The 13509-nt window shown below is 41.7% G+C and overlaps 1 protein-coding gene across 2 annotated transcripts in view; it reads left to right on the top strand.

Annotated features, from left to right (window-relative positions):
- The first annotated feature begins 994 nt into the window (after positions 1–994).
- RFWD3 (ring finger and WD repeat domain 3) overlaps positions 995–13509 on the top strand; it is a 37355-nt gene continuing 24840 nt past the window's right edge. The window contains exons 1-2 of one of the 2 annotated variants that reach the window (XM_069549572.1): positions 995–1858; positions 6269–6848. In XM_069549572.1, coding sequence (XP_069405673.1) covers positions 6271–6848 — 578 coding nt within the window. In that variant the 5' untranslated portion in view covers positions 995–1858; positions 6269–6270. The remainder of the gene's footprint in view (positions 1859–6268; positions 6849–13509) is intronic. The other variant, XM_069549571.1, reaches the window with a different exon arrangement.

The raw sequence follows: 13509 nt of genomic DNA, 5'->3' as shown, positions 1-13509 counted from the left end.
CCATCCTTATTTTTTATGCATTTAGAAGAAAATTTCAAACATCAACACAATTCATCACTAAACATTTCAGCATTTATATTATTAACTGCAGTTCAATATTTGTTTACAGGGTGGTGGTGGTTGTTTGCTTGTTTGATGGGGGAAGGTAATGTTTCCATGTTGTGAAATACACAAATCCTAAATATACCATTTGATGAGATTAATAAATTCATACACATGACTGATCCAGACCCCCATCAAGATGACAAACATTACCATCATGCCCCAAAGTCCTATTATGTGCATACAGTCAAACCCCCTCTTCACTCCTGCCCTGCAATTCTGATTTAAATGGCATTTTTGAGGTATAATTGTCCCACAGTGGATTACACGTTTCACATGTGTGATTTGATGTTTTGACATATATATGCACCACCTCAATCAAGATAATGGACATGTGCATCCATTCCCAAAGCTTCTTCATGCTCCTTTATAATCACTCCCTCCCACCACCCTACCACCCCCATTTCCCTAGGCAACCACTGACCTGCTTTCTATCATTACTGATTAGTTTGTGTTTTAAAATTTTATATAAATGTAATCATATGATATATGATAAATTTGCCTTCTTTCAGTATAACTATTTTGAGATTCATCCATGTAATCACATGTATCTTTAATTTATTCCTTTTCTAGCTGAAAAATAGTTGAAAGCTATGGCATTATCCTTTGATCTGCTGATGAACATTTGAGTTGTTTATAATTTTTGGCTATTACAGATAAAGATGCTATTGATTTTTATGTACGTCTGTTTGAATATGTTATTTAAATTTATTTAACTTTTAATTTTATATTGGAGTATAGATGGCTACAGAAAAGGCAATGGCACCCCACTCCAGTACTCTTGCCTGGAAAATCCCATGGACAGAGGGGCCTGGTGGGCTGCAGTCCATGGGGTCGCGAAGAGTCGGGTACGACTGAGCAACTTCACTTTCACTTTTCACTTTCATGCATTGGAGAAGGAAATGGCAACCCACTCCAGTGTTCTTGCCTGGAGAATCCCAGGGACGGGGGAGCCTGGTGGGCTGCCGTCTATGGGGTCACACAGAGTCGGACACGACTGAAGCGACTTAGCAGCAGCGTAGATGACTAACAATGTTGTGATAGTTTCAGGTGGTATATACTTTTCAGGTGGTATATATAAGTAATGGCTCCTCTGCCACTACTTATACAACAGTGAGAATCATTCAAAATATTTTTCTTTCTGCTCCATAATATTTTGTATTTGTTTACAAAATAAAATTCCTTTCTCCTCATACTAATCTTGCTCAGTAGAAGCTCCCTTAAAGGCAGGAAGATGAAAAAAAAGTACAAATGCTAAGGTTGGTTTTGGTGACAGGCATCTTCTTCACCAAAGACTTTAGGCGAAACAGCATGAGGCACAGTTTTAATACTTTCATCTTTTCAAAATGGGCTAAAACATCTTTCCCTTACAACTTCCTCCCGCCACAAAGTTCAAACAAAGAGCGGTAAAAGCCTTCTTCCGTTTTTCTCTTTGGGGGCTGGGCGTGTGTTGACGGACGTTGATTTCTACCAATTGTACGAGGCTTCCTTGCGCGTGGTCCTGCCTACCCCGTTTACGAAGGGTCAGCCAATGAGAGCGCCGCTGTTTCAGTCAGCGGCGACCAGAGAAAGAAGAAGAGAGGGTATTGGCTACCGGCTGGAACTGCTGCCCAATAGGAACATGCCGAGGCAGCACCTCAGGCGGGCAGCTTGAGCTGCTGGCAAGTGGCTGTAGTAGCCAGTCCGGCAAGTTTTCCTATGGGGGTTGCTGCGCCTCCGGCGACCTGGCGAGTCTGACCGTGTGCTCCGGCTTCAGGTGAGGTGGGCGCTTGCCTCTCCCCAGGCCTTGGGCGTCTGGGTCCGGGACGACTTCCCCTGGGTCCCTGGACGCAGGGCCCGAGTTGGGCTGGGGGCGGGCTTGAAGTCGGTGGTCTGAGGAGATTTGGGCGCTCCGGGAGGTCCCAAGGGTCGGGGCCGAGGCACCTAAATTCCCGTTCTTTCGGGGCTGCTGGGGCGGCCCCCGAGGTGCGGGTGGGGCGGGGAAGGAAGCAACTCCGGATTCCTGCAAGGAGCAGAGTTCGCCGCAGGGCTGGGGTCAAGAGGTCGCTGGCCCGGAGTCGGAGGTCCCTGGTCGCTCTCCCGGGAGCGGAGCCCCGGACTCTTCGTGTGCAGATAACTGCTGTCGCACGGAGTGCCCGCTACTTGCCTCACTTTCAAGTTGAACGAAAGACCTATGGTTCTATCCAGCTTTACCTCACAGCAACACTGTGACGTAAATACTTGTATTATCCCCACTTTTTAAAGACGAATAAGTCGAACAGGGAAGCTGGGCAACCGTCCTAAGTAAGGTCCTCAGGTAGGACGTGACCGAACACGGATTCGAACCCAGGTCGGCCCGACTCCCCGCTCGCGCCTCGTCGTCTTTTTAATTGGGAGTCTTCATCGCGCTTAGCGTGGACATTGGTTGAAATCTGAGTAAGAAAGCTTGGGAAAACCACGGGATGTCTACGGGCTGCTCACGGCATGGCGGGGACCCGCCGACTCGCCCCTGCTCAACCCCAGGCCTGGCGGGTTTTGTGTTGGCCCACATTGATGGGGAAGCTTTGCTCCAGCACGGCGCTGTGTAGGGAACTTTCTTCCAGGATGGCGTTGTTCTCTATCTCTTCTGTCTGTCAATATTGGGTGCTGATACGTTCTTAGAAGTTGATTGGTTTTGCGTTTTTAGGTGTATGTATGGTGGGTAATTCAGTAAGTATTTAGCATCTGCTGTGTACTTCTTGTGTAGGATACACCGATGAATGAGGCTGGGATTTGGCTCTGGGCCTTTCACATCTCACCAGAACTTTTGTTCTCTAATCAGAACTGGCATATCATGGGAAGAAATTTCACTTTTTAATGTTAACCATACTGAAAAGTGCACAGAATAATTTTTATTTATTAAAATATAAATTTATTTATTTTAATTGGAGGTTAATTACTTTACAATATTGTACTGGTTTTGCCATACATCAACATGAATCCACCACAGGTATACACGTGTTCCCCATCCTGAACACCCCCTCCCTTCTCCCTCCCAGTACCATCCCTCTGGGTCATCTCAGTGCACCAGCCCCAAGCATCCAGTATCATGCATTGAACCTGGACTGGCGACTCGTTTCATATATGATATTATACATGTTTCAGTGCCATTCTCCCAAATCATCCAACCCTCTTTCTCTCCCACAGAGTCCAAAAGACTATTCTACACATCTGTATAATTTTTAATCTGAATAATTTTTAAAAGATTGGTCCATTCACCACCCGTATCTAACAAATTTTGACTTTGACCTTTTGGTAGAGTTTTCTTTCTTTCTTTTTCTTAAAGAAATAAATTCTATAGTCAAAGCCTCATAGGTAAGCCAGCACCTTCCAGCTCCTTAACTGGGTATTTTTTATGCTTGGGCTTTTTTATACTACCTTATATTTATAAATCCCATATAGTAGTGTGGTTTTGCATATTTTTAAGTGCCCTAAGGATGGAGTTAATAATGGAGTTTCATCTGTAGTCTCCTTTTTTCTTTTCAGTATAATTTTTGAGGAAATTTACTGAATTGGGATTCTTAGTGGGAAGAGAGTTTATGGTTCCATCTTGACCAGAGGTTTTGCTTCACTTTTTTTTTCCATTTTGAGTTCTCATTCTTGTACTTCAGTTAGTCAAGTACTCTGACTTAACCTTTTAATATTATTATTTTTTGCTGTCTTTTGTTTTCTGAGAGTTCTTCAGGTGTATTTTACAATCCTTCTATTAAAGTTTTATTTTGATTTTTTTCCCTTGGCATTTTAAGTTTGGATTTATTTTATTTACTTACTTATTACCATTTCTTTCATCACATTTCTTTTTTCCGAGTTTCTTCTCTTTGTCTGCTTTGGTCTCCTCTCATGTTGGAGGCTTTTCTTGAATGTCAGTTGTTCTTTGGCTGGCTGTTTGTTTTGCAGAGAGACCCCCCGCCCCAGAAGACTGATTGGAAGCTGTGTATGAATGACTGAACCTTACCAACCAAGGGACTTTTACCGTTAGCTATAAGGACAGAGACCCAGCCATTTTCTTGAGATTTACAAGTGTTAGTATTTATAGATCTTTTCTCTTCAGCTGGTTTTCTCTAGAGAACAGTCCTCTAATCTCCTGCCTTGAGGCATAGAGAATGTGTAAAAACCAGAATATTGCATTCTGGATTTGTGCAGCTAGGGAGAAGGGTTGGAAGTGTTTCACACTTGTGAAAGTTGGTAGAATTTCACTTAACTCCTTGTTTTCACTGCTGGTCTTAAGTCTGTGTGGTTCAAAATTCCAGTTTTCTGCAACATAGGGGGAGATGTTTTTTATTGTTGCCTTGAGGAACAGATTACTTTCACAGGCTTTCAGCTGATCCTCCTTCGCATCTCCATCTTTCAATGCTATCTTCTGTGATATGTGGTTTCTACAGTTCCCTCAGTGGAAATTAGCTTGCTTTTCAGTAGCACACAGTCCTATCAGTTGTTGGTACGGAAAACTGATTTGTATGTCTCATACTCTCTTTGCTTTGTGCTTGTGATTTATTCTTTTTTTAATGCTGTTTCTTGCAAGGGGATTGGGGTCATGTTCATGGATTTTCAGAAATGACTGAGAAAGAAAAACATACTTTATCTGCTGTGTTTGTTGGACTTCTCTGCATTTATGCTGACCACTCCAGTCTGGCCTCTACTCATCACTTTGGGGAAACAGCTCTTTTCTAGATTATCTGTCACCTCTACATTGCTAAATCTAGTGGTCATTCTTCCCCTCAGTAGCACTTGACACACTTGACTGTCCCCTCCTTGCATCATTCTTCCAAGACACCACACTCTCCCAGGTTTTCTCCTACCTCATGGTCTTGGTTTCTGGGTTCTCTTCCTATAACTGTTATCCTTTTAATGTCTCTGGTATTGGTCCTTGGCCTGCTTTTCTTCTATCTCAACTCCTTCTTAGGTAGTTAATCTATCCCAAGATTTTAAGTGGCATGACTATACTGAGGATTCTTAAAGCTGTCTACTGTTCCATCTCCACTGCTACTAGTCTTGCCTCTGTGACCACTAGTTTATACTCTCATAATAGCCTATGAAGTGGTCATTTTGCCTGCACTTTTCCTCCCTTACAGTCCATTCCTAACGCAGAAGAAACTCCTTACCAAGGTCTTCTAGTGAAAGTGTTGTGTATCATCAACTTTACTCCTCATATTAAACCTCATACTGTCTGCTCTTTCTTACTATTCTCGTTATGCTGGGCTTCCTAGTTTCTCTGACGCACTAAACCCATACTTAGCAGACACCTTGTATTAATTTTCTTCTGAAACTCTTTCTTGGCTCTTCATACGGCCAACTTCTTTTAATCCTTCTTGTCTTGGTTTAATTTTCACTTATAAGAGGCCACCTCTCACTGTTGTGTCTTGCCCCCCACTCTCAAAACCAAATGGCACAATATATAATTTTTCACAATGATTTGTTTATTCTCTCATTTGCTAGAATGTAAATTGTATTATGCTGGGTCTTGTCCACTTATCTGTTTGCCTCTGTGGAGTGTCTGACTATATGACAGATGCTTAAATATTTCTTGAAAAATAGACTAACGTAGTGGAGTAGAGACAGGAAACAAATAATGAAAGGAACATAACCAGTGCTTAATAAATATTTGTTGAATGGACTAACAAATGGACTTAGAGATAGAAAACAAAAGTAATGAAAAAGTTGAAGTAAATAAAGGTTGCTCAGCCTTTTTGGAGGAAATAGGTTAATTTCTATTTTGAGTTATTAATTGAGTTATTTTGTGGAAATGTTCTTTCTGTGTTTATTTTTTGCACTTTAGTGCCATGAAAGATGAATATTGCCTACTAAAATTAAATATAGCATTGTATGCATTTGTTGTAGTAAATGTCCATATATAGGTCATGACAGAACTGCAAGAGGTCTGGGGGATTATTTTCAATAGTTCAGTTCTCTTATTTTATAGATTCTTTTAAAGACTAGTGCTGTGATCACATGACTTTATGTTTTCGAAGGGCAAACAGGATAACTGGTTAAAAGTCCTTATAAGAAAAGAGCTAAAATCATCTTTTAAGTTTCTCAGTTTTATCAAGAATGATCTTAAACAAGTATTAAATGATAGACATAATTAGATAAAACATGCCACGTAGCTGATACATTTTACTAATACTTTTTACAAATATTGCTTCCTCAGTGATGGCTCATGAAGCAATGGAATATGATCTTCAGGTGCAATTAGATCATGGTGCTGCAGATCAGCCTGCTCCTGCGGAGGTGGTCAGCAGCCAAGGGGGACCACCCCTGCTCCAGCCTCCTCATACTGAGGAGGTCAGCAGCCAGGAGGGACCACCCGTGTTGCATCCTATACTTGCTGAGGTGGTCAGCATCGAAGGAGGACCACCCCTGCTCCAACCCATTCCTGAGGAGGTGATCAACAGCCCAGAGAGAGTGCCGCTGCTTCCGCCTATTCCGCAGATATCTGTTGATCTGACAGAGGAAGTGGAGCTCTCAGGAACAGAGACTGTGGGGAACCTCAATCCAGGAGTTTTAGAGGAGTTTAGGCTGGAATCTGATGCTAACCGCACTCCCCAAGTGCCTTCATTGGATTCAATGAACAGCTTCATCAGTGGGCTGCAGAGACTTCATGGCATGCTGGAATTCCTGCGACCAACTTCAGACCGCAGTGTGGGGCCCGTGAGAGCGAGGAGGAATAGGAGGAGTTCTGCTTCACGGAGGGCAAGAGCAGGAGGGTCCCAGAGGACAAACAGTGCCAGGTAAATAGAAATGTAAATAGTGGGATTAGTACCTGATTGGGAATTATGAACTTTAGGCCCTGATGATAGCCCCAGTGCTGCCAGGAATTGGCATTGTGACTTGGCAAGTCGGGTAACCTTTCGGAACCCCCAGTACCTCATAAATCAGATGAAAATGAAATTACTTGGTTTATTTACTTCACAAAGTAGTGGAGAGGATAAAGGTATACAGATAGGTTTTGAAAACTTGTTGGTAGTTTGTTAGCAGTGGTGTCTGCAGAGGCTGGCTTTTCTTTCGATCATTTGTCTCTTGTACATCAAATATATACATATATATATTTAACTTGCAAGTCCACTCCACTTGCCCAAGATTCATTGTTCATTGGCACTCCACTTAGTGGTACAGTAGATTTTGTAAGATGGGCAGGCTGGATTTAGAGAACCCTTGTGAAAAGTAGAGTGTGAATTAATATAGAACTTATCTGACTAAGTGGGAAACATTCTAGCCCTCCTCTCCTGAGACTGTGTTGTAGAGTTAAAAATAATTTTCTTCTATAGGTTTTGGTTTGAACTTGCCTCTTGAAGGGGTTAGCTGTCAAGTCTTGACAGTTATTATGAAGAATAACAGTTGTCTATATTTTAATCTGTTTTTTAACTTCTGCTTTATTTGAAATACTTAGTTCCACAGTTGGCTTTCTAAATGTCTTCATAATGTTGAAAGAAATTGAATTCAACCTTTTCATTTTAAATGTGAAAGAAACTTGGACCCTGAGAGAATGATCTATTCAGGGTCTCGGAGTTGACAGTACAGAGGAAGTTAGAGCTGATGTTGGAACCTGGATCTGACTGTTGTCTACAAAAGCAAATAAAGGAAGCTTCAATCAGATCCATTTCTCTAACACTGTGAAAATAATGAGAGGCTTCCATGGTGGTCCCGCGCCTAAGACTCTGCACTCCCAATGCAGGGGGCCTGGGATCAATCCCTGGTTAGAGAACTTAATCCCACATGTGGCAACTGATAGTTTGCATGCCACAACTAAGACCCGGCACAGCCAAACAAATAATAAAAAATAAATATTGAAAAGAATGAGATGGCACTAAATAGTGGTAGCTGGGCCATCTGTTATCTGTGTTTTACAAATGAGGAAGATGATGGGGTGATTTATGATTTAACTGAGATAACCCTGGACTTGGAATTGTGCCTTCTGATTTTGGATTTCAGCATCCTTTTCAATGGATCCTGCTGATTAGTGTATCAGGGCTGCTGTTACTGTGGCTGTAGTCTCTAATGCCTGGTCAGTGCTGGATGTGATCCATCAAGGGTGAGAAGAGCCTAGTTCTGTGTTGACAGGAGTTGCAAGTGCATGCTACTCTGTTATTTTAAGGTGCCATTTACAATGATTTTCAAAGCAAAGTAGGATTTCATATATTTGTGTCATAGACGAAGGTACCTTGTAGTGCAATTTGGGGACCCTGTTGAAATAATAAGGGGGCTGAGAGTTGAGAGTGGTATCCTCAGGAACTGTGAAGAGGACTCTTAAATTGTCCTCAGGCTTGGTTGTTCATACATTGGGTGAGTGGGTGAGGGGATTGCACTTGGTTGGGGACATTAGTGTAATGAGTTCACAGGAGAATGACACTTATAAATCAGGTGCCAATTTACAGAGAAAATTAGAAACAGCACAGAGACCAGATTCTCTGGCATTGTCACCATGGTTCTCCTAGAGGATACTGACACACAGAAGCCAAACTCTATAATCAGAAAATTTCTTGATGTGTGTAGAATCTGTGCTCAGGGATTGAGCTACATAATTTAGATGTTAAATGATGTCAGTTTGTCTGTCTCCACAAAGAGAATAAACCTTCAAGGCAAAGCAACTGTGCAGAGAACATGGATTCTGGAGCCTGATAAATGAGACTTAAAATTTTTTGCTGTTAAATATTGTGTTGTAAATTAATTCCACACTAAATTCACAAAGAAGTCTGAGCTTTCCCAGGACTGATTTGCTTATACCTTCTGAGTATCCTGAAGTGAAATTCTCATTATGGTGTTTAGCGGCATTTACTCACCTGACACACTACCCCTGCACCAACTATTGAGAGCCTGGGCCAAGGTGAGATGCTTTTGCCTCAGGCTCCACCACGTTGGGGAAACCTACCTAGTGGGATATTTTCCCCAACTACTTCTCAATCAAGGTCACAAACTCCTTTCCTATTTCTTTGTTTGAGGCTGCTTGATTCTGACTGTCAGCGTCATCATTCATTCGTCAAATATTTGTAACACTCCACTATGTGAGAGACTGAACTTTTGCCTTGGAGATACATACATCTGAACAGGACAGATCAGGGTACCTGTTTTCATGGAGCTTATGGAATCTAGGACTACAGAGGGTAAGCAAGGGGCAAGAATTTATTCTACTGTTATTTAATCCAGAGATGATTAGTGCAGGAAAAGAAGAGGATTTCAAGACTATACTCCTAAGCACTATCTCCCAGTTGCTCTTCATAGTCCCCTCCTGACCTTGGAAATGCCTATTTGCTAATAAAAGCAATATTAATGAGTGATTTTAAAAAATTAATCACTTAATTTTTGCTGGTTTCTATATAGAATGCTATTGATAAGCATGTAATGATGGTGGTTTAGGCGCTAAGTCATGTCCGACTCTTAAGACCCCATGAACTGTAGCCTGCCAGGCTCCTTGCCCATGGGATTCTCGAAGCAAGAATACTGGAGTGGACTGCCATTTCCTTCTCCACAGGATCTTCCCGACCCAGGAATTGAACCTGGGTCTCCTGCATTGCAGCAGGCAGATTCTTTATCGACTGAGCTATAAGGGAAGCCCTATGCATATAATAGGTTAACTTTATTATATATTTTATTTAGTTCAAATGTTCTTAGGCAGTGCTGTGCTTATGTGCTTATCCTCATGAGTAGCTATAGTTGCTGTTCATGCATAGTTCTTAAAAATAAATTTGTAAACTTGCTTAGCATTTTCTTAAAAAAACAAACCTGAGTGACATCAGTGCAAATGGCAGAATAAGGACCTCAGAAAAATCCTCTGTATCGAATCAATGAAACAACTGGCAACATTTATCAAAATCAACTTTTTCAGTATTCTGGAAATTATCCAGTGCTTGTAGCAGTTCAGTGAGTGAGTCTCAAAGAAAGCCAGTTGAGTCTCAGTAAGAACTGTGAGCTTTGTGGCATTCCCTATTCCCATTCTCTTCAGCTCCATCAGTTCAGTTGCTCAGTCGTGTCCGACTCTTTGAGACCCCATGAATCGCAGCATGCCAGGCCTCCCTGTCCATCACCAACTCCCAGAGTTCACTCAGATTCACGTCCATCGAGTCAGTGATGCCATCCAGCCATTTCATCCTCTGTCGTCCCCTTCTCCTCCTGCCCCCAGTCCCTCCCAGCAGCAGAGTCTTTTCCAATGAGTCAACTCTTCTCATGAGGTGGCCAAAGTACTGGAGTTTCACCTTTAGCATCATTCCTTCCAAAGAAATCCCAGGGCTGATCTCCTTTAGAATGGACTGGTTGGATCTCCTTGCAGTCCAAGGGACTCTCAAGAGTCTTCTCCAACACCACAGTTCAAAAGCATCAATTCTTCGGCGCTCAGCCTTCTTCACAGTCCAACTCTCACATCCATACATGAGCACAGGAAAAACCATAGCCTTGACTAGACGGACCTTAGTCGGCAAAGTAATGTCTCTGCTTTTGAATATGCTGTCTAGGTTGGTCATAACTTTCCTTCCAAGGAGTAAGCGTCTTTTAATTTCATGGCTGCAGTCACCATCTGCAGTGATTTTGGAGCCCCCCAAAATAAAGTCTGATACTGTTTCCACTGTTTCCCCATCTATTTCCCATGAAGTGATGGGCCCAGATGCCATGATCTTCATTTTCTGATTGTTGAGCTTTAAACCAACCTTTTCACTCTCTTCTTTCATTTTCATCAAGAAGCTTTTTAGTTCCTCTTCAGTTTCTGCCATAAGGGTGGTGTCATCTGCATATCTGAGGTGATTGATATTTCTCCCAGCAATCTTGATTCCAGCTTGTGCTTCTTCCAGTCCAGTGTTTCCCATGATGTACTCTGCATAGAAGTTAAATAAGCAGGGTGACAATGTACAGCCTTGACGTACTCCTTTTCCTGTTTGGAACCAGTCTGTTGTTCCATGTCCAGTTCTAACTATTGCTTCCTGACCTGCATACAGATTTCTCAAGAGGCAGGTCAGGTGGTCTGGTATTCCCATCTCTCTCAGAATCTTCCAGTTTACTGTGATCCACACAGTCAAAGGCTTTGGCATAGTCAGTAAAGCAGAAATAGATGTTTTTCTGGAACTCTTGCTTTTTCCATGATCCAGCAGATGTTGGCTATTTGATCTCTGGTTCCTCTGCCTTTTCTAAATCCAGCTTGAACATCTGGAAGTTCACGGTTCACGTATTGCTGAAGCCTGGCTTGGAGAATTTTGAGCATTACTTTACCAGCATGTGAGATGAGTGCAATTGTGTAGTAGTTTGAGCATTCTTTGGCATTGCCTTTCTTTGGCATTGGAATGAAAACTGACCTTTTCCAGTCCTGTGGCCACTGGTGAGTTTTCCAAATTTGCTGGCATATTGAGTGCAGCACTTTCAAAGGATTTGAAGTAGCTCAACTGGAATTCCATCACCTCCCCTAGCTTTGTTCGTAGTGATTCTTCCTAAGGCCCACTTGACTTCACATTCCAGGATGTCTGGCTCTGGGTGAGTGATCACACCATCGTGATTATCCGGGTCGTGAAGATCTTTTTTGTTCATTTCTTCTGTATATTCTTGCCACCTCTTCTTAATATCTTCTGCTTCTGTTAGGTCCATACCATTTCTGTCCTCTATCGAGCCCATCCTTGCATGAAATGTTCCCTTGATATCTCTAATTTTCTTGAAGAGATCTCTAGCCTTTCCCATTCTGTTCTTTTCCTCTATTTTTTTGCACTGATCGCTGAAGAAGGCTTTCTTATCTCTTTTTGCTATTCTTTGGAACTCTGCATTCAGATGCTTATATCTTTCCTTTTCTCTTTTGCTTTTTGCTTCTCTTCTTTTCACAGCTATTTGTAAGGTCTCCCCAGACAGCCATTTTGCTTTTTTGCCTTTCTTTTCCATGAGGATGGTCTTGATCCCTGTCTCCTGTACAGTGTCACGAACCTCATTCCATAGTTCCATGAGGCACTCTATCTATCAGATCTAGGCCCTTAAATCTATTTCTCAGCTCCATAGTAGTCTTGAAAACTGCCTGTAATCACAGAAAAGGGCAGTAGCCTAGAAGCAACTAGAGAGAGTAGAATGGAATTGGAGGTACTTTGAAACCTCAATGGCAAAGAAATCTTTTTTCACCTGTTCAGTGATTTCCTGGAAAATGCCACTTGAAAGGTTATTCTTGTCTTAGTCCTAAAAGCTTAAAGCCTATTCCCCAGGATCTGCCTGAGGCAGTGGATGGTCACTGGGGCAAACATTAGACTAATCAGAAAGCCTAAAAGGAAAAGCTGGGGGATGTGATCTTCATATGGGGTTTTAAAAAGTTCTGACATATTCTTGGGAATCTAAAAGGCCACATATATAGCGAGGGCTGTGTGCAGCTGTACCCGTGCTCAGGAAAGGCCTAAGAAGGCACTAAGGCAGTTAGCTCTCATCTCTGGCTGACCTTGAGGCTCTTCATAAGCAAGAAATGAAGTCTAAGGTAAAGTTGTCACCTGCCTGGCTGATTATTGATGATGTGCCCCAACACACACGTCAGATACCTCAGTGAAGACTGGGAGGCTTACTGATTCCAGGTGTTTAAGGAAATCTCTGTCTAGTCATGAACTGAACACAAAGCTAAGCAGCACACATAGCAAAGAGTGCAAACTTTATAGAATTACTTCAGAAAGTCACTAAACAAACAGTAGCAACTATAACAAATAACAGCAACAAACCCTGGGAACGGTGAATTCTCATTTCCAGAGTTATCACATTATGCTTTATGAGATGTCCAATTTTCAAGAAAATATAAGACATGTAAAGTAAGTATAATCATTACACGGAAAAAAAAATGTTTATGAAGAAACCAAAATGTTGAACTTACTAGATTATTTAAATACATTCAAAAAACTAAAGCAAAAGATAAAACACTGTGTCATCAGATAGACAATTTTAATAAAGAGACTGAAGTTATAAAAATGTACAAAGTAGAAATACTGGAGTTGACACATGTACTAAATGGAAAAAAAATCGCTGGAGAGCTCAACAGAAAGTTTGAGTGGGCAAAAGAGAACTTTAAACTTTTTTTTTTTTAGCATTTTTAACTTGAAAAGAAAAATGGCTTAAAATGAGAGTTGAAACAATAATGACTGTAGCCAGACTTAATACCCCCAAAGACCTTGGTCTGAGTAGCTGCAGCAGCAGAATTCATGAGGCTGTATTTGATCAACAGGGCCATTTTTTATCTTGCCCACTCTCTTTTCAGCCCCCTAATATCAGCAGACAAATTGCTGAGTTAGTTTTCTCTCTCTTTCTTTTAATGTATTAATGAGTCATGTCTTTAAAAGATATTGACAAAAGAAGTACCAGTAAAGTAAGATTAGCTTTTAGCAGAAGGGTCAAGCTTCAGTGTGAGCTAATGGAATAATTGAATGGAAAGAGCATATGTAGTCCAGTCAGCATCTGCCTGAA

Source organism: Ovis canadensis, chromosome 14 (assembly GCF_042477335.2).
Source record: "Ovis canadensis isolate MfBH-ARS-UI-01 breed Bighorn chromosome 14, ARS-UI_OviCan_v2, whole genome shotgun sequence".
Classification (NCBI taxonomy): domain Eukaryota; kingdom Metazoa; phylum Chordata; class Mammalia; order Artiodactyla; family Bovidae; genus Ovis; species Ovis canadensis.
This window is presented reverse-complemented; position numbering and strand designations above follow the sequence as displayed.